The 21,287-nt window shown below is 51.2% G+C and overlaps 1 protein-coding gene across 1 annotated transcript in view; it reads left to right on the top strand.

Annotated features, from left to right (window-relative positions):
- The first annotated feature begins 645 nt into the window (after nucleotides 1-645).
- TGFBI (transforming growth factor beta induced) overlaps nucleotides 646-21,287 on the top strand; it is a 32,763-nt gene continuing 12,121 nt past the window's right edge. Inside the window, exons 1-7 of the mRNA XM_006086559.3 lie at nucleotides 646-820; nucleotides 6,348-6,446; nucleotides 15,914-15,978; nucleotides 17,275-17,435; nucleotides 17,767-17,931; nucleotides 18,190-18,336; nucleotides 20,499-20,640. Coding sequence (XP_006086621.1) covers nucleotides 687-820; nucleotides 6,348-6,446; nucleotides 15,914-15,978; nucleotides 17,275-17,435; nucleotides 17,767-17,931; nucleotides 18,190-18,336; nucleotides 20,499-20,640 — 913 coding nt within the window. The 5' untranslated portion in view covers nucleotides 646-686. The remainder of the gene's footprint in view (nucleotides 821-6,347; nucleotides 6,447-15,913; nucleotides 15,979-17,274; nucleotides 17,436-17,766; nucleotides 17,932-18,189; nucleotides 18,337-20,498; nucleotides 20,641-21,287) is intronic.

Genomic DNA, 21,287 nt, shown 5'->3' with positions numbered 1-21,287 from the left:
CCTCTCTCCCTGTGACTATTTGTTTACTTGCTCTGCGCTCCTCCAGGGCAGAGATCTTTGCAGCATCCATCTGGCCACAGTGCGCACAGATATTTATCGAGAGAGAATGAGTGCACCAAGGTGACGGACCCCACCCTTCTCCAGGCCTTCCAAGACCAGCTTAGAGTCTAGCAAAACCTGCCCCACATTCTTTGGGCTTCATTCCTTATCTGTCTTTCGATTAGCAAGCCTGGGAGAGAGGGGTGCTCCTGGAATGCAGAGGCTAGTCTGCTGGGGGGCGTTTTGTGGGGCTCTGTGGCCTGTCTCCCCACTTGGGGCAATGTTTTGTAGCCTCAAGACCATGAAGGCCCTTTGAGGTCAGGTCCTGCGGGCTCCAGAAGGGAGGGAGGTGTGCGGAGAGCCTGGGGCACAGCTACCCCTCACTCCAGCCTCTTCCAAGACCTGTAGCCTGGGTGCCAGTTAGCAGGTTGGGGGGGTGGGGGTGGAGGGACGGAGGGAGGGCTGGCCGCCCGGAAAGTGAGCGGAGCCTCACAGCCCTGGCCCGCGGGCAGGGGGCGGGGCGGGGCGGGGAGGCACCGGGGTTCCCGCCTCCACCCACCCGCCCGGCCTCCCGCCCCTCGCCGCCGGCTTATTAGCGGGACCGGGGCGAGGCGCTCTCACCACCCGGCCAGCACTCGTCTAGCTCCATGGCGCTCCTCGTGCGGCTGCTGCCCCTCGCCCTGGCGCTGGCCCTGGGTCCCGCCGCCACGCAGGCAGGCCCCGCCAAGTCGCCCTACCAGCTGGTGCTGCAGCACAGCCGGCTCCGGGGCCGGCAGCACGGGTAAGCCGGCCGCCCGCTGGGGCGGCGGGACGGGCTGGGGACGCGGGGACAAAGCCATTCACGTGGGGCGCTCCCTCTGAGGGACCAGCCCTGCGTGAAGTGGGGAGAGGGAGGGGACGGTAGAGGGAAAGCCCAGCCGAGGAAGCGGGTGGAAGAGCTGACCAGCGACCCCAGACTCAGGCAAGAGCATGAGACGCCCAACCCTGGCTTTTAGCTTCTGCTCCCAGCGAACAGGAGAAAAGCGGGGTTGGCAGCCGTGCCCAGAATCATCGTGGGAAGCTGGCCAGGGCAAAGCGTGTACCCAACAGTACACTTATTCCCGTCCAGTCGGGACCTTGGCCAGCACCTCCACAGGTGACACTGGGGCCACACAGGCTGGTAGCATCCACGCCCCCCAGGTTCCTGCTCACCTGGCATCTGACAGCGCTCTCTGGGCACAGCCAGGGCAGTAGAGGCAGTGTGGCATCTCCTCCCCTGCGAGGTGAGCAGGAGAATTCCATGGCCTGACACACATTGTACAGATGGGGAAACTGAGTCCAGAGGGGACCACCACTTCCCATGGTCCCCTGCAGTGTACACTAGAGTCAGGATTGGAATCTCTCTTTAAATAATAGCCAAGTTTGCAAATTTGGGACATTGTCATTGCAGATGTTCCTTAGGGGCACAGCTGCATAAGAAGACATTGTTTTAAGAAGGTAGAGGGTCTGGCCTGGTAAAGGCCTTGGCAAACCCAGGCAGAGGTGGGCAATATTCCCAAACGAGACCATCCAGCTCACACACTGCAGGGCTTTGCCACACCTTCCAGCCTGCCTGGTTGCACCAACTCCTTTTTCACAGCTAGGCAAAACCATGTGTGGATAGAGTCATTGTGTCGTGGCCCAAATGGCTCTGGGTCCAGCCATCCGCACCCAGGTAGTGACCAGACCTCCATGTGAAGTGCCGGGGGGATCTGTAGTCAGATCAAAACGCACTGCTGGGGGAGATTAGAGTTGACTTCACAGGACTTTGCAAAGCCTTGGCTCCCACCCAGGGCTGCTCTGGGCTGGGTGTCGCTTCCTGGTTACCTCTGCCTGTGGCCTTAGGCACTTACTTGGCCTTTCAGGCGCCCAGGGCTGCAGGGAGGGAGGCTGCTGGGAGTGAGCCTGGCCACGCTGCTGAGTGAAATCAAGTCAGGCCAGGCCACAGCCTCAATACCCTCGCAGAAAGAGGAGAGCACCAGGGTGGCCTGGGGTCTTTCTGGAAGAGGCAGAAGCACCTTTCACTTAGGCTGGTACAAAAGGATGAAGGGGCAGGTCAGAAAGATGAGGGGGATGTAAGCCATAGAAGTCAAAATGTGAGCAACTGGCATTTTCATTGTCTCTGCCCAGCTCACCTTTGTCCCTCTGCCTTCCTTGCAAATGAAGGGTGCTATGGTATCTGCCTGGGAGGTTTGTGTTCCTCTGTGTCTTAGCCGCTAAGGAGAAGACCCCTATAATAGACCCTGGGGCACTGTCACCTAGAATGGTGTCTGTGCACACCACAGCGAAACTTCCCCAAAGGTGTTGATAGAGTTCCACCAAGAACCATCTGCATAGCAAACCTTCCCTTCAGAGTACAGAAGAGACACTAACCAGCCAGAAAACAGGGTATTTTTTAATGCAAATGCTCTTTATTATGAATTTCAGATATTAGAGGAACTTCCTCTTCACCTCCCCACCCCCAATACCCCTGCAGGCTAATCCTGGGTTTTGTTTGTTTGTTTTGTTGTTGTTGTTGTTTTTGGTTAATTTTCATCCAGGATTTTTTTTTTCCCATTGATTTTTAGAGAGAGTGGAAGGGAGGGAAGGGGAGGAATGGGGGGGGGGGGGAGAGAGAGAGAGAGAGAGAGAGAGAGAGAGAGAGAGAAACATTGATTGAATTGATTGATCAGGTTGCCTCCCACATATGCCGTGATGGGGACTGAACCCACAACTTGGGTATGTGCCCTGGCTGGGAATCGTACCTGCCACCTTTCAGTGTATGGGACAGTGCTCCAACTAACTAAGCCACCCAGCCAGGGCCAGGCTAATCCTCTTGATTAGCTTCTTGCCCAGCAGTTGGAAAGGCCTGTAGTGATCTGTGATGGGCAGAATGGTCTAAGAAGGCACATGAACACCCCCGCCCCCAGTAAAGTCTGGATGCACAGGCAGGTACTGTGACAAAATGCTTGCAGGCGCACTTGCCTTTACTCTGATCTAACTGTCCCTGGAAATACCACAGGGCTGTTTGCCTGTGTAAAATGGATAACCTTTATTCAAAGTGAAAAGGGAAGAAAAATCTCTTTGCTGTCTTAAGGAACTACAGTGTGCTCCAAGATGTGAAAGAAAAAAATAACGAGGGTGCCTTGCTGGTGCACTGCCCTGTATTACCCATCACCAAAATTACACCTACTGTTCGTGTTCCCATTTTACAGATGGAGAAACTGCAGCTTAGTGAGGTGGAATGACTTAGTCCAAACACAGAAAGCTGTTGGGAGAGCAGTGACTATGACGTGGTCTCTACTCCCAGCTGGGTCTGTGTTGCTATAGGGAAGGAAAAGTTACTGAAAGAGAAGTAAAAAATGCAATCATACTTCCAAATATCACCAACCAAAACTGGACTGAATTTCCTAAAGCCCTGGATTTTCAAGTCCAAGTTGAACACAGCAGAGCTGCTGTGCTTGAGGCTAAGGTCCAGAAATGGCTTGCCCATTTTGGTTAAATTTCAGCATCAATTTCCTATGTGCACAGCCCACCCCTCTCACCCTGATGTGGGGGGAGGATGGTGTCACAGCAACCCCCAGCCTCTGCTCCTGTCTCAGAAGGCAGCAGCGGTGGAAACTCACTCAGAGGAATGTTAGAGCCACATCCACAGGAGACTCAATGAAGATTTGCCAAACGCCTACGGAAAGTTGCAGGGAATTCGACAGTAATTGTTTCCTGCTTGGTCAGATAGAAGAACTTCTGAGTTCGTAAACCTAGCGCTGGAGTGTGGCCAGCAGGAACTCTCCAGGGGTTATTTGGGGAATGCTGTAACCTGTGAGTCCTAGACAGCAAGCAGAAGCAAGGTGGCTTCTTGTTAGAATCCTCTGGGAGCTGCGGGCATTGGGCCAAAACAGCTAGGCCTAAGGGAACATGGGCCCTCCTCCCTGCGAGCCTGTGGTTTCCTCTCCAGCCTTACCTTCTCTGGCCCTCAGGTTCTTACAGCGACTCAGTAATATTCACTGTGCCTCCTTGGCTTACTCACCTTTGCCTCCTGAACCACAACCTGGACAAGAGGTGACAGCCACTTGGGTGGAGAAATAAAGGGCGGCCCAATAACCAGCAGTGGGTATCTGAGAACTGACCATGTTCTCATCAATGCCTTCCTAAAAAATACCATGCACGTCCAATGATGCCTATCGATTGCATTTTAAAGTAACAGGGGAATTGATATGAAAGAATGATACCCGACCTTCTGTGGGCACAGAGGTTATGGGAAGGCCCGCAGCCTCTTTGCTTGGCTTTCCTCTGACTTGTGATTCAGCTAGATGAACTGCCTGCCTCCAGGGCAGGAAGACCCCCCCTCCCAGTGGTCACCACATCTGCCTCTTTGCCCAGGAGCCTCATGAAGGCCCTGCTACCACATGGCCTGCGCATGGTTTGGGTCAGGACTTGAGATGCTAGAATAAAATACACAAAACCAGAACCCCATTGCTCTGGGAAAGAAGGCTTCTCAGCAGAACCCCATTTGCTCATGACTTTTCCTCAGAGTTTCCGGGGATCCTTCTGAACTGGATGGCTCTGGGAGCAGTACAGTCAAACCTGGTTCTTGGGTGTTTCCCATCTCGAACAATTCTGTTCTCCACCAAGTTGTTCACAGACAAAAAATGCCTCTGTTGTCCACCAAAACTTCAGTTTTCCACCTGACAGCCCTTTCATTGCTGATACATCAGCATGACAAAAAGCGTCTCTCAGGCACAAACAAAGGAGAGAATGCTTTTGTTGCTGGTGAAATGGATGGTTAGCACAATTTTAAAACATAAAGAGGCCTCAGGAGTGCTAATGTTGCTAAGGGTGTGAAAGTGCTCACAAAACAACAATCACAGGCAATGGAATAGGTAGAAAAACTTGTTACTTGGATAAATGAAAATCAGTTATAGCATTTCTGAGGCAGAAAAATTCCTTTAAGGCTAGTAGGGGGTGGTTCAATAAATTAAACAGTACATTCGACATGTCTATAAGAAAGGTTAAAACAGGGAATCATTTGAAGGTCTGGAACGGATTAATTCCATTTACATTATTTCTGATGGGAAAAAATGATTCTGTTTTTGAACAAATCGTTTCACAAACAACCTTTCGGAACAAATTAAGTTCAAGAAACAAGGTTCCACTGTATTTTCATTCTGTTCATTCAAGTTCATTCCAAGCTGCTCTTTCACCCTGGCCTGGCCCTAGGCTCCATCTAGACCAGCGGTTCTCAACCAGTGGGTAGTGACCCCTTTGGCGGTCGAACGATCCTTTCACAGGGTTCGCCTAAGACCATCCTGCATATCAGATATTTACATTACGATTCATAACAGTAGCAACATTACAGTTATGAAGTAGCAACGAAAATAATTTTATGGTTGGGTCACAACATGAGGAACTGTATTTAAAGGGCCAGAAGGTTGAGAACCACTGATCTAGACCATAAAAGAAAGAATGAGGCAGAGCTCCTGCCCTTAAGGTTCTTTGGAAGGTAGTTGAAGAGAGGAGACATACACATGCTGCTCAGTTATAGGGTTCTGCTTGGTGCCCCGGGTCAAACAAGGGCTGTGTCCCAGGTCAGCGGTAGAAGAGTGTCACCTGGGACACCGGCAGAAGGCTTTCTGGGGGAAGTGAGACTGGAGCTGGGGCCCAAGTATGAATGACAGAGTTCAGTGGGGGAGCGTCTCTTGCCAAGGTTCTGACAGCAGCCAGCTGTGCCCTCTAGTTTCCAGGGTGGCACTTGGCTAGATTGTGTTTGGGAACCAGGCAGCTGGCCTCGGGACGCAGAGTATGTGTGTGGAGCTGCCTGGGAGGTGCAGGGACCCGGACCAGGGCCGCCCGGTGCACTGGGGTGACAGGTGAGAGCACAGGTCAATGTGGGTGGAGATGCAGAGAAAGGCTGGGGGCCTCTCAGGAAGTTGCTTTATTTACTTAGCAAACACACAGCTTTTACTTAGCTAGTTATCTCAATCGGTAACATGCCATCTGAAAACATTTAGGATGCTTTTACTTCCATTTGCCAAATGTCCGTGTCAAAGAAAGATACACGAGGAAGTTCTGTCCACGCACGATACACTTTGGCAATTTTTAATTTGGAGGGAAACTTCTAGGAAGCTGACGGAAATCTAGGTCAGGAGGATCTACGTCTGCCCCACGCCACCGTCTGGTACCAAGACTGAAATGACTGTATCTGCTCCACATCTGGGATGTTCACATGAGCCAGGAGGGCCCACGGGGTGGGAAGGACATGGAGGCGGGTGGACACGCTGACCGTCTTGCTAACGCTGCTGCTTTCTTCGCAGCCCCAACGTGTGTGCTGTGCAGAAGCTCATCGGCACCAACAAAAAGTACTTCACCAACTGCAAGCAGTGGTACCAGAGGAAAATCTGTGGCAAATCAACGTGAGTATCTGTAACCTCCCAAGACCACCAGCCACCAAGGAGGCTGGGCTTTGTGTCCGCCAGCTGCAGGTCCCCTCAGACCTGGGCCGGCCTTCTGAAAGGGCAGGCTGCCTAGGGAGCCTGGAAGATGCGTGTGCAAACGTGCCAGGGAGCCATGTGCTTGGGAGTGGCAGTTTTAGTAAGCTGGCCAGTTTTGTTTTGCATTTTTAAGGCTCCTGACAAGACTTGGATACATTTTCAGGGCTGATCTGAGATTACAAGAAACATGTATGTGTGTGCGTGTGAGTTTTTTAATCCTCACTCGATGATACAAATATTATCGTTATGGAGAGGCCGCCAGCCTGTGGTGGATTTATGTACCACTCCTGCTCTGAGGTAAACACCCCAGAAAGACTTAAAGAGCCTAGAAATGTGCAATTATGAGTCAGCATGGCACTTTAAGAATATAGGCTCAGACTCCCTAGTTCAAACCCTGGCTTTGCCGCTTCCCTGGGCAAGTTGCTTTACCTTGGAGCCCTCAGTTACCTCGCCTGTGAAATGGAAATAACAATAGGAAGACCTTATGTGATTACAGGAGGATTGAATGGAATAATGCATGTGAGAGGCTCCCTGCTATTCTTATTACCCTTAGAACTTGCAAATCTAGGCCACACAAACAGAAGTGAGAGTGCCAGTGGGGTGTGGACCCATGTGGTTACAGCGGGGCTTGTTGGTGCCTCTGTCAGCATGCAGGGAGGCGCATGCACCCAGCCACCTGCTGCCTGGTGGGAACGAGGCGGCGTGCATGTTCTAACAGAATTTCATGGAAACCTAATCTGTGTTGGCGCCAACTGTCAACAGATCTCAAAGCTGGCTCTCTCCTGCAGACAGGAAGATGTGCTGTGTGAAACCTCCTGAGCCACTTGGGAGGGCCTGACCCTCCTCTTGTCTGCATAAGAGAAGGATTATGAGACTCTAAGCTACTCTCTTGAACACCTTCCCATGGTGGATTTTTTTTTAAAGTATTGTCTGTGACATTGCTTTTGAGCAGATATCTCCTTCAGTTTCATAACCAACTGAAGGAAGGGAAAATGCTCTTCCTTTAAAATGGAAATGAATATCCCAACTGTGATCCTTATTATGCTAGTCCAACCTAGTATGAATCAAGGGTGTTAGGGACCACGGCAGAGCTGGGGAGAAGCCAGCAGCCCCCTGGCAGCCTGTCAAGGGCAGGTCTGGGACAGCAGGCTCCCACCTGACCAAGCCCAGCTTCAAAGCTGAGGGTTGAGTGAGCTACGAGGACACACCTTTGGGGTTCAGTGAGCAAACACCCAGGGATAATTCTTCTGCTATGGACAAAAGAGATTATGCAAATTATGGACCACACATCCTTTCATGGTGCTCAAGTTAAAAAAAAAAAAAAGAAAACCTTTAGTACTCTGATTTTTCCCATGTGCGTACTTATCTGCTTAAATAAACAGTTAATTACTCAACTCCAAGCCAAGCCCCATATAATTGCTTCTTGGAAGGTGGCCAGAGGATCTGTACCAAGCAAACAGCTCTTCTGCATGTCAGAGTCTGGGTTTCAAAGAGCTCTACCTTTGTGTCAGTACCAGTTTCCCTAAAAATGGGAATGTGATGTCAAGCTGGCAGCAGGGCGGCATCGGCCCTGGTATTTCAGGGGGCCCTGTGCTGAGGCATTTGCCTGAACAGTTAAGAGAAGACCGATAATGTTCCCCGGCAGTTCCCAGGCTGGCACTGCTGTTGATGGTGAGTTGCCTTGGCTCCCTGGCCCTTGTACCTGCGTCCTTCTCCATCTGTGTGCCAGGACAGGCACAGGCGGCACAGTGGTGTGCTGGCCAGTGTCCTGGTGACCCAGTCTTCCTCTCCGGGCAGGTTAGGCTTTGAGTGTGGCCATGTGATGGTGCAGTCACCTCACGGCAGTGAGGGCAGGGCATCCCGGGCGCTGGGAAAGGGAAGAGGTGTGTAGGGTGTGGGTGCAGAAAACAAGGTATACAGTGGAGTCAAGCAGAGCCCAGTGCCAGGCCCAGCCATCAGCCTGGCCGTACAAAACCAGATGGGACAATATGCACTTTTGACTTTTCAGTGTGGCTGTTGCTTAGGCAGCTTCAAAAGAGGGAATGGGGATAGAACAACATGAGTTGATATAAAACGATGATCTGGGGCAAGAGGGTCCCTTCCTGGAACACTATGTGCTCGTCAGGAAAGTGGAGCTGAGTTGGGAGAGGTCCAGAGAACCCAGGGAGGGACAGGGGAAGCAGTTGAACTTATCTCCGTTGTCCCCAAGAGAGCTGAGAAAGATCAGCCTCACCGTTCCCTGGTGTGCCCAGGACCGAGGCCCAGGCCAGAGCTGCCGTGTGATCCCCAGGAATTTAGTGCCAGGGGTGGTCAGGAAGGGAAGGGGAGAGAGCTGTGCTGGCTGGAGTTGATGTCATCCTGGTGAAATGGGTCCCTAAGCACATTGATGTGGGTGAGGGCCAGACTGGTAAATGGGGAGTATGAGGGTGGTTGGACAGAGGCCTGTCTCAGTGGGGGGCAAATTTGGGCAGTGGGAACTTTCTCAGCAGGACCCCAGGGAGGAGGCTGAAGCAAGAAGTGTATATTGGGGTGAAAGGGTGTAAAGTGTTATAGGGAAGGAGACAGCCCAGGTCACCCAGAGGCCCAAGACCAAGGAGAACTTGAAAGCAGACAAACGACACCAAGCACAGGGGTGGGAGGGGAGGGTAGGGGGGGTTTGTGAAGACTTGGTAGTGTCACACAGAGACCCAGGGAACCTGGAGCCACCTCCATGGAGGGAGGGAGGGCCCTGGCCACACTTAGCACGCGTCTCAGGGGACATGACATCGTTCCCAGACAATAACTTTTCTGCATTTCCTAAAAGAGAAGAACCAGAGTCTTTGGTGCTGTTTGTCAAGCCAGCATACGGATTTTATTACAGGAAGCAGTTACCAGTGGGCCTCTATTTAGTAACTTGAGTGAATTTTATTACTTGGAAATTTAAGTTAGCTTTTATTTCAGACTCTAAAGAGCACCAGAGTAATACAATAACTAACCAGACAAAGAGAGTTATGAGGGAGACGGCATCCCACTCTGATTTTAGGCTCCAGTCTGATCGGCAACCATAAAATTTTTACATGCAGCAGCTTGAGCGGTGGTGCAGGAAATTGTGGTCAGGAAGCCTCCCTGTCTCTCGACAGGACTCCTTTGTGCAAACCCCAGCGAGAGGGAGGCCTAGTTAGCAGCCAAGTCAGAGTTGACATCATGAGACTGTACTAGTCATTGCAGGAGCTCAGACATCATAACCGTGGCACCGGGAGGCCAGCGGGAGCTGGCAGGTTGGAGTGGCAGCTGTCCGTTCCAAAAGTCTTGAAGTTGTTTCACAAGCAACACATCTCACGAGCACAAAAGCCCTCCTCCAGAGCCAAGATGAGCTGGCAGGACACTTCCCTTTCTCTAGTAGCAAGCAGTGCTTTGCCCAGGGGCTGAAATATTAATACTTCTGTAAAGCTAAGAAATGTGTCTCTTACAAAGCCAGCCAGTGTGTGGTTACGCTTTCATCAGCCGGCAGGGCTGTTTCCAGTAGCTCTCATTCTGGTGGGGCAGACAGAGACGTTACAGTGAAGTTGAAGAAGAGCCCTCCTTGGTCTCCCTTTCCTGTGTCCCACAACCTTGGTCACACCATGAAAAAGAAAAAGATGGTGAGAAGCTATCTAGGGAAGCCAGGCTGTCCCCAGACGCACACCAGCACCTCCTTCCCTAATTCATATTCCCTGTCCAGCCAGCTGGGACCCATGGGAAATCTGCTCCAAAATAGCTGAGATTTGTTGTACACCCAACACCAGGAGTTGTTGTACACCAAACACCTCTGTTTGGCAGGGCTTCCTGGAGGTCCTACCATTCTGCAAACTCCTAGGAGGCAGCTTAGCTGACATGGAATTTTGTTCTGTTGAGTATTTTTGTGAATCCATGTACCATCTGGGGAATGGCCCTGTGGTGGGCAGAGTAATGACCCCCTACAGATGTCCTAATCTCTGAACCTGTGAACATGTTCCCTTACAAGGAAAAAGAAACTTTGCAGATATGATTAATTTAAGCGTCATGAGACCGGGAGATAATCCAGGATTATCAGATGAGTCCAATGTAAGGGTCCTTACAAGAGGGAGGCAAGAGGGTCAGAGTCAGAGAAGGACATGTGACAATGCAAACTGAAGTTGGAGTGATGTGGCCACAAGCCAAGAAATGCAGGTGGCCTCCAGAAGCTGGAAAAGATAAGGGATGGATTCTTCCCTAGAGCCTCTAGAACAGCGGTTCTCAACCTGTGGGTCGCGACCTCTTTGGGGATCGAACGACCCTTTCACAGGAGTCGCCTAAGACCATCGGAAAACACATATATAATTACATATTGTTTTGTGATTAATCACTATGCTTTAATTATGTTCATTTTGTAACAATGAAAATATATCCTGCATATCAGATATTTACATTACGATTCATAACAGTAGCAAAATTGCAGTTATGAAGTAGCAATGAAAATAATTTTATGGTTGGGGGTCACCACAACATGAGGAACTGTATTAAAGGGTCGCGACATTAGGACGGTTGAGAACCACTGCTCTAGAAGGAATACAGCCTTTGATTTTAGCCTCATAAGGCCAGTTTCTGACTTTAACATCCAGAGCTGTAAGATAATAAATTTGTGTTTTTATAAGCTACTGAAATTGTGATAATTTGTTACAGCAACAATGAGAAACTAATACAGGCACTATCTATTGAGCCACATAGATGTGTTATGAGAGATTTATTACAATGTGATTTCATCAGTGGTCTCATATAGGACATTACTTTCAATGAAGTTATTAATCTAACTTCAATTTTAAAGTGTATACCTGGAGTTTTTTAGAAGAAGCTCAACAACTGAGCACTTAGTTAATATCAAGTCTCTGTTAAGAGACTTTCCTATGTAAGCTCATTCAGTTCTCACAATTGCCCTATCAGATCAGTATAGGGAGACTGAGGCTCAGAAAGCCTAAGGGGCCTGCTCAAAGTCACCTGCTAGTAGGTGGGGAGGTCTGCTGTCTACTTCCCTGCCCAGGGAGAATTAAGGCTAGTGGTGAATGTCAGTGATCCCAGAGTGAGCAGCCCTAAAGGGCCTGGGTGAACTGCCCCAGATTTCTCTCTACAGCCCCAAAACTTGTGACTTTGGGCCCCAGGGAGAAGGCCTTCTCAGGGTCAGCAGAGGCCATTTGGCCCAGAGTCACCAACCTTCTCCTAGTTGCTCACCCCCAGTCCGGTATCATTCTGATCCCCTGCTACAGGGGGCCTCCCCAACATTTCTGGTGAGATGATGAAGGGCATGGGAACTGAGGAGACACGCTCAGCATCCAGGAGCCCCCAAAATGGCCTCACAAAACACACAGATTCCCACAAGAAAACAGCTACATTTTCTGAAGACAGTCTCATCACTAACCAAGCTACACCCTGGTGAATGGAGTAGTGGTGAGAGGTCTTTGGGGATGGACCGTAGGTTAAAACAAGCCCTTTTCCACCAGCGGGCTCAACATTTTGATTTTCTTCTGGGAGGCTCAAGAAAGCCAGCTGAGTTTTCCAGGCCGGCAGTGCAGAAGTGCACCACTCCAGGCAGCCCGGCTGCAGGGCATGTTGGATGTCTAGACAATGTTGGTCTGTGTTTGCTCTGGGATTCCTCTTGGAAATCATGACACACTGAATGGTTTACCTTCTGTCACAGGAAACCGGCTCTCAGGCTCCGTTCCTTGCTCCACCTACATCCAGGGGCTAGTTCATCTCTAGGGAATTTACAGCCACGGCAGACAGCCAACGGCATGAAGCATACTTGGGAGAGAGTGATTGTTTTAACTTATTGCATTAACTTTTTGGGAGATTATTTAGGGAGAGAAACACCAATAATTCTTTCTTAATCCAATCATAGTAAACATTTTGGAGGGGGCTGAAGGAGAGCTTCCCTAACAAAGCATCTCTGTTCTTAGATCTTGGATTGACACTACCTTTTTACCCTCCCCAATTGCTCTTTTAAATCAGACACCTTCCCTCACTTTCTTCCTCAAATTGTTTTTCTGACCAGGGAAGCTGGAACAAAAAAATTAGTGTCTGCTGCCTTTTCTGACCTAAGGTTTTTACTTATTGTACTGTGTCAGACCAAGGAGAGCGAGGAGCCTTTTGCTGATGAGGTTCAATTCAAAGACCAACAAATTGGTCCTCTCTACACAGGGAAGCCCATGAACTAGGGAGACATAGATGATGGGGGCTCCCTGTGGTCTCCATCCTTTGCTGCCTTCATCCTAGAGAGATGGCATCAGGCCCAGGCCCCTGTGGGTGCCCCCAGCCCCATCTCCCCACAGCATGTGTATTCTCTCCAGGGCAGAAAACAGAGACTGCTTGTCCTGAAAGATTTGGTCAACATTGTCTCAATGGACCGTCTTCTCAGTCTTCAGTTTCCAGCTGTTCTCTGCTCCTCTGGGCCAAGCAGACAGGTTCTGAGGAGAGCTGGTATTGTTAGGGCAGCTGGGGGCAGGGAAACTGCCAGCTGTGGCAGATCTCAACCCACAGGGCTGCCAGGCTCAGGCTGAGAGGCACAGCTGACACCTGCTCACCTAGAATGTGCCTGGATGCCAGACTGGGTAGCAGGAGGGCCGGGAGGGAGAGGTCAGCAGGGTGAGAGGGTTAGGAGAAAGCTTCCTGGTAGAGAACCAGGAAAAAGCCTTCAGCTAGGGGACTGAGCCCCTGCTGGGGGTAGTGTGCCACCCACACCTGGCTGCTGGGGAACATGGGTGCAAAAGGCCCATCTGGATGGGCACAAGGGTTAGCTCTGACCACATTGGAGAGAAACCTGTATCCTCTCAGTGTCAAACTTTCCAAATCAGTCAGCTTTCCCCCAAATATGTGCATTGTCAAGAGCAATGGGAAAGGAATTGGATTTGATGCAATTTGAGGAGAGTCGTAGATGCCGCTCCCTAGCTGTGATCTTGGGAAACCCCTTTGTGCCTCAGAGTCCTTGCAGCTTTCTGATTCCATCTATCCTTCTGCACGCTGAGACTTTTCAGCTTAGATCCGTCCCTCCTCCCCAGCCCCGTATCTCCTGTTGTTCTCACCATTTTCCCCACCCGCACACACACTTGGCCACAGGACCCACTGGGGAGTTGGTTTTCTTTTGTCCTCAGTGAATTCCTGATGAAGTCACCTGAGCTGTTGAGCTCTCTTGTGGTTTTTTGGGATGGAACTCAGGTGCTAACACCCTAGAAGAAGAGTCATTGGTGAGTCACATGGCTCACCAGGGCCAGCGTGGCTGGGCTCCAAGGCATGGAGTGTGTACAAGGGTCCCAGAAATAAGGAAGGCTTTGAGGAGAAGACTCATTCTCCAGTTGTGCTTTTCCAACTTCATGGAATGTTACCCAGGCACTTTTGGAAGGAACTAAATTTGGGGGGACTTGGCCTAACCCTAACCCCATACCCCAGAAGAGAACCCTGGTATTTATCACAGAAAGCCGGGGATCCCATGCATGGGTGTCCCCTGGTCCTGTGGGCTCAAGGCTTGGAGCTCTCCCTAGGGTTAGCTGGGAGAAGCTGGCACTCTCCTTCTTTGAAATAGAGTTCCTCTTCCCCCTGGAAATAATCCCATTGACTAGAATTGTGAACGTGAAATTGTGAGGAAACTTAGAGATCATCCAGTTTAACTTCATCCCATTTTATAGATCAGGAAACTGAAACTGAGAGAGAATGGACTTTTGGTGTCATCTTGCTAGTTACTGATGGATCACACAAGTCTTCTAATTCTTGTACCTATTCTATTACACCACACTGTCTTTGAGAGATTGAGTATTAATCAAATTTTACTTTAGGTTTTAAAGATAAAATTGTAGATCGATCAAGCTGTCGTGAGACCACCAGCCTGGTTAGCCTTATAAGTATAGGGATGACAGATTAGAAAGGAACAGGATGGGAGGAGGGCCAGAGAAAAGGGAGAGGAGAAAGGTGGGAAGATGGAGAGAACAGGACAAAGAAGAAAGTGCATGGCTTGTTACCTCAGCCGTACCCTGGGGGGTGGCAGGGAGCATTTCTGGCCAATGACGCCTATAGCTCCCCAGCAGCCTGAGAATCCTAGCCAGTCCGTCTCTGGAACACCACCTTGGATAACAGATGAACATGACTCACCAGGGCTTCCCTGAGATGACTCCAGTGGATTAATCAGAGCAGAATGTATGGGCTCATTGAAAACGCCGGCCCCCACTGCAAGCCCTGTTTCTTTCCGATCTGCCTGCTTCTCTTCTGCTGATGTCATAAAACAGCCCCTGAGAGAGTGGTGAGCTGTTCTGTGGAAAATCCAGTCTGAGTCCTCTACTGTCCCCAAGGGAGGGGCAGGACATGGCTGTTTGCCTCTAGTTCCAGACTGCCCAGGAGGGGCTGTGCCCACACTGCCAGTGCAGGGGTGGCCTTAGGCAGCACTTGGGGATTTGATGTGAAGCAAGTCTTTCAGGTGTAGGCTTTTAGAACAGCGACTTCCTTGCAATGATATTTGAAATTCTTGGGGCTTCCCCAGAATACCGGGTTAGCTGAAGCTCTGTTTCAGACCTCAGGAAGGACGTAAATATTCCAAGATGGACTGGTCTGAGTTAGAAAGTTTTAAGTTTCTCTGCCAAATGATTTCAACATTTAAAACTGGATACTGCCAGTCTTGTTTCTCCACATACAAGGAGTCTTGCAAACTGGCAATATTGCTCGCCTCCTGGAAGGTTGATGGGATTGTCGAGGGATCAGGGTGGGGAACACTTTGCACATTTTCCATTTGAAACCATATAAATGTTTTCCTTGATTATAATTTGGTTTTTAATTTAAAAAATTTTTAAAAGCATCTTGATAACAGGAGCTTTGTTTTTATAATTTTTAAAGTTTTAAAGTTTGATTGTAAAAACTGAGAACAATATCCTTTTGGTTATTAAATGGGGAGCTAGAAAGCCATGAGAGATTTAATCCAACGACCATCACAGGAAACACACATAGTTTCACAGGTGAGGAAACTGAGCCCCAGAGACGAGGCGGGGCTGCCTGGGGAGGTCCAGGGCTCTTTCTGCTCCTCCCCTCGGCCTCTCAGGAACTGCCGGGTCCCCAGGAATTACAATGGAGGTATAAGCTCTTGGTATGTTGTCCGAATCCCACTGTTGAATGTGCTGCCACGGTCCCCTGACCATTCCCAGGTGGTGGATTTCCTTCGGCGACGGAGCCGTTGGGAATATTCTGCAAAGCCGAGGAGGAGTGACCAGCTCCTTGCCCATGAAAGGCGCAGACATGACAGTGAACAGTTCCTCCACGAGCAGGATGTTTACGCGCCATTTCCCTTCCTCGTTGGCGGAGGCCGTTCTTCCAGGAGAGAGGACTGTTGGCCTGTGAGGAGGAGGGAAGCCCTGCTAATACTGCATTTGTGTGTCTCATTGCAGAGTCATCAGCTACGAGTGCTGTCCTGGATATGAAAAGGTCCCGGGAGAGAAGGGCTGCCCAGCAGGTGATTAAGCCAGGCCTTGCCTGTTAGTGCAGATGGAGGCAGCAGAGCCTGAGTGGGGGTCGGAGCGGGATGAGCTCTGTGGTCTTCCCGCCTCCATGCGCCCTCCCCCCCCCGCCCCCCATGTGCTCTCTGGCCTCTAGGCGCCACGAGGGCCAGAAGGTGGAAGCTGGAAACTGAGTTTCCTACTGTTCCTTCCTATCTGAGTTGACCCCCTCGACAAGGGGGTGGAACAGACTCCAGTTCTGACCTATCCGTGCTCTTCTCAGGCTCCTGGCCTTGATGGCTGTGGCTGGGAGTGATTCTAAACACAGTCAGCGCTTCTGACCAGCCCTGCTAGAGAGCAGATGGGACAGGCATGGTCCCCGGCTGGGCTGGGACCGCCAAGTCACCTCCACCTCGCTCTGTGGAAACTTGGCCCATCGGAGTTCTGTAGGGAGGAGAGTGGCAGCCAGGCGGGCCTTCCCACAGTCAACAAAGGTGCCACGAATGGCTACATGAGGCCAAGGACTGCGTGGCACCTGTGAATTTCATCAGAGCCTTCCTTTTAGTTCCATACACACCGGGGATAATACAGAGATTTTTTTTTTAAGCTTTGAAATATGTGCTATTTTATTAGTTGAGAATGTGAGACAGACTTAAAAGGAAGGGGACAGTTTGGTTGGTGCCAATATCACGAGGGCGGTGTGGTTGGCATGGTCTGGGCCCGGTGTTCCTGCCCTGAGTGGAAGGACAGGTGGGAAATATGGAATGGGAAAGGAGCATGGCCTCAGAAGGGCAGCTCAACCTCCAGCCTTAGCTGTAAAATGAACATGACGCTGACGCTCACTGTGTGAGGCGAAGGCCCTCCTAAGCTACTTGTGAATACACAAAGCACCTCAAAGACTTGCAAAGTTCTTTCATTCTGGGAACCAGTTCCAACAACTAGATAAATCTGTCAGACTAGTTTGTAATTAGGATATCTATTTCTGGCGTACCGGTATTCCTGCCTGTATTATCTAACGTCTGTGAACTAAAGCTTTGCTTTTGTTCTGCTGCGGTTAAAATGATCCAAAATTACCAATTGGTTGAGTTCAAGTAGGGAAGCATTTGACCGGGTTATTTTAAGAAGCATGGGACAAGCTTCAACCCCCCACCCCACCCTCCCCCGCCCCACCACCTCCACCACCGCCGCCGGTAGGCTGGCTGCAGGCCTGCCCACACACTCCTGCAGATGTGCATCCTCTATGGACAGGGAAGGTGTGGTCAGGTGGGGGTGGCCTCACAGGCCCATCTCTCCTCTGTCCTCTGCCCCTGCAGCCCTACCACTCTCCAACCTTTACGAGACGCTGGGAGTCGTTGGATCGACCACCACTCAGCTGTACACGGACCGCACAGAGAAACTGAGGCCCGAGATGGAAGGGCCCGGCAGCTTCACCATCTTTGCCCCCAGCAACGAGGCGTGGGCTTCCTTATCAGCTGTGAGACGACCTCCTCTGCCCAGGGGACTCTTACTGGGGCTGCCTTACTCCCCAGAGGGGTGGGCTGGTGGGCATGAAGGACAAGCTTCTGTAGTGATTTCAGGAAACTTTTCTCTTAACCCTCAGACAAAGCCAAGGAACTTGAGCTAAAATATACCTCACCAGGTTGCTGCCAATTGGACAGACAGACCTCAGTGTTCTCTGAGGAGGGGTCCTTGTCAGAATGGAGGCCTGGGTCATTGGGGCTTCAGAGCATCTTTGCCAGGATAGCAATGACCCATCTCTTGAACATGGGGTCTGCAGCCCCCTAACTGTCACACTGACCTTCTAGGAAGTGCTGGACTCCCTGGTGAGCAATGTCAACATCGAGCTGCTCAACGCCCTTCGCTACCACATGGTGAACAGACGGGTCCTGACGGACGAGCTGAAACACGGCATGGCCCTCACCTCCATGTACCAGAACTCGGACATCAAGATCCACCACTATCCCAATGGGGTAGGGCATCCCTGTTACACAGATTGCCTTGTGCCCACACTGAGCTCACTCCTGGTCCATGCGGGGTCTGGTTTCTGAGGTTTGGTCCCACAGGTGACGTAGCTGCAGGTAACCCTCTGCCCCCTGCACCTGCTTTTACTCAGACCTCTGGTTCCACAGCTTGTGGAACACCATCCTGTGCTGTGTCTTCCCTGCCTGGGGCTTCGAGACTGTGCCTCTGATGTGTTAACTGCTCATCCTCACTCCTTCTCTGGGCAGATCGTGACTGTCAACTGTGCCCGGCTGCTGAAGGCTGACCACCATGCAACCAACGGTGTGGTGCACCTCATTGATAGGGTCATCTCCACCATCAGCAACAACATCCAGCAGATCATCGAGATCGAGGACACCTTCGAGACCCTTCGGGTGAGGGACTGCCCTGGGAGAGGGTTCCAAGAGGCAGTGGGAGGAGCAGGGGCATCTCCATGTTCATGGGCATGTAGGGACATGGAGCAAGTTCTAAACACCATGAACATGGAGAATCCCCTAATTAGATCCCCTAATTTGGCCACAGGAAACATCATAACTGCCTGCTGTCAATTCCCCCAGCCTGTCTTCTCCTTTGTAAAGCCTTCCTTTCCTTAACTCCCCCCGGGAAGTTCAAGTGGTTTGTGGCCACAGCAGCACAGGGTTCTCTGAGCTGCCGGGGTTCCAGAGGGGGAGGATTCTTCCTCCCAGGTGATGGTTCCCACCTGTAGGTCTAGAATAAATGGCCTGTCAGGCTGCATGATCTTCTTGACCACATGTCCCCACCATGGAGCCCTGCTCCAGCCATACCCATGTTTCCTTGGAGCCCAGGCCAGCAGGAAGGGGCCACGGAATCCTGTCCTTCCCCACTGCCCAGAAGACATTTGTCTTACAACTGGAGTGGCGAGCAGGCGTTCCTCTTGGCAACGCTGCTCAAAGGAAGTGAACACAGGCTGCCCCGTCAGGGTTTTTGCCCTGATTCAAGGAGAACTTCCGGACCACAACGGACATGGGGTGGGAGTGGGGTGGCTCCTCCCCTGGAGATCTCCAACACACACAAACAAACACCCCAGGCCCGGCTGCACGGGGGTGGCCTCCGGAAGTGGCTCTGGAGGGCCCTGCGGGCCCTGCTGTCTAAGCTCTTCCCCTGCTTTCCTTCTGTGTCACTCAGAGGTCAGGAGTCTGCAAGGGAATGATGTTCCCACCGAGAGGGAAGCACATTTGGCGGGGGAGGGGCACATCTTTTGATTAACATCAATTGATCCCCACCTAGTGATCTCCTCTTACTGTTTATGTTTGGCAAATATTCCTTCCTTGCTTCTTCCTAACACCCATTTTTCCTTCTGCAAACACATACTTAGTTAAGCACCTGCTACTTCCCAGGCATTGTTCTGTGTGCCAAGGGTAGAGAGGTGAACAAGACACACATTTCTGTCCTCAGTGACATGTATAGCCTTTCTGGGGAGACAGACAAGAAGCACACGAGGTTTCTACAGATTGTGTGAAGCGTGTGGTCAGTAAGTGGTGAGCAGAGGAGGCTGGTTTTGACTGGATGGCCAGGAAAGGTCTCTCTGGAAGAGGTGACTTCTCAGTTGAGGCCTGAAGGATGAGAACGGCCAGTTATCCAAAACGCAGTTCAGACCTGGCCGGTGTGGCTCAGTTGGTTGAGCATCATCCCGTGCACTGAAAGGACACCGGTTTGATTCCCAGTCAGGTCACATGCCCAAGTTGCAGGCTCAATTCCCTGATCCCTGGTTGGGGTGCATGCAGGAGGAGGCCAATCGATGTTTCTCTCTCACATTGATGTTTCTTTCCCTCTCCTTCTCTAAAATCAATAAAAACATAAATAAAGAGAGAGGGAAAGAAAACAGCTTCAAAAGCACAGCAGGCAGAGGGGAGGGCAGAAGTAAACATATAAAGACAAGCAGGAGGCCAGTGGGGCCAGAGCAAAGACAACTAGGTAACCACAAGGCGAGGGGGCATGGCCAGGTCAGCAGGGGCAGCTCCTTCAAGGCCTTGCAGACCTGGCAAAGGAGTGTAGCTTCATCCTGAGAGGGTAGGAAGCCATTCTGGCTGCTCTGTAGGTAATGGGTGATCTGATCCTTACACTCACAGGGCTCACACAATAATTATTACCAATAACTAATTAAAACATGAGGAGGACAGCAAGCTGTGCAGGTATGTGTAACAGATTCATTCTCATTGGGCGCAACGGCAGGATGAGGTGGGGTGGGAGGCGATGTCACATTGACTACTTAGAGAAATGGCATTTTAGTTAGGGCCTGAAGAAGGAATAGGAGTCACAGAAAGCAAAGAAGCAAGGGCAGGGCCCAGGCTGGAGGTAGGAAGGGAGAAGGCACACAAAGTAACTGAGACATGGCCAGAGTGGCTGGGGTTCAGGCTGGGCAAGCTCCCCGAGGCCATGGTAGGAAGTGAGCTTTGGTTTGGCCTTCCTTTTCATCTTGGGCTCTGAGGGAGGACTGGCGAGGCTGTGTGCGTCTCTGGTCTGCAGATATTCCCCAAGACTTCAGGGAACGCTCCATTCCCTCTCTTCCCCACAGGCTGCCGTGGCTGCATCGGGGCTCAACACCCTGCTCGAAGGTGATGGCCAGTTCACACTCTTGGCCCCCACCAATGAGGCCTTCGAGAAGATTCCTGCTGCGACCTTGAACCGGATCCTGGGTGACCCAGAGGCCCTGAGAGGTGAGCACCCTCAGTTCATGTTGTCACCTCATGGGAGCAGCCATACTGAGCCCAAGGCCTGCTCTCATCCAAGAGGGACATGCCGTCTACCATCCTGTCTCATTGCTCCCAACCAGCCCTATCTCTGCAGAGGCCAGAGCAGAGCCCTGGCCAGAGGGGCACATATGGGATCTGGCAGCCTTTGCCTAGGGATGCAGTTGGGCTGAGGAGGGAGGCAGAGTTGGAGGTCCAGGACAGACTCGGGGAGAGTTAAAGGCTCAAATAATCAAAGTCAGAACAAGGCTGCCAGGTGGGCAGCAACTTGGTGATATTGAGAGGGGGTGGCAGGTCCTGGCATCCTTGAAATGGACTCATCATGCTGACCCTTGAACTCTTCCTATGTCTGGCCAGGGGGGTCACGGATAATCGAGAATGATAGTTAAAAACCAGTAACAGTCGACTCTTGACTCTTCATTGCCAGCTCCTTCCTCACCTTCTCCGTGAGCTCTATGTTAGGGGGTGTATTAATTATTGCTGGAGGAGAGGGAAGGAACAAGCATGTGAGGAGATTAGGAGGGGAGGCCAGGCTCTGTGCCCCCTTCCGCTCCAAGACCACTGAGCTGCTGCCTGGTGATCCCTGAGGCCCCTGCAAAGGGGAGTAGGCCTCC

The sequence above is a fragment of the Myotis lucifugus genome, unplaced genomic scaffold, assembly GCF_000147115.1.
Source record: "Myotis lucifugus unplaced genomic scaffold, Myoluc2.0 scaffold_28, whole genome shotgun sequence".
Lineage (NCBI taxonomy): Eukaryota > Metazoa > Chordata > Mammalia > Chiroptera > Vespertilionidae > Myotis > Myotis lucifugus.
This window is presented reverse-complemented; position numbering and strand designations above follow the sequence as displayed.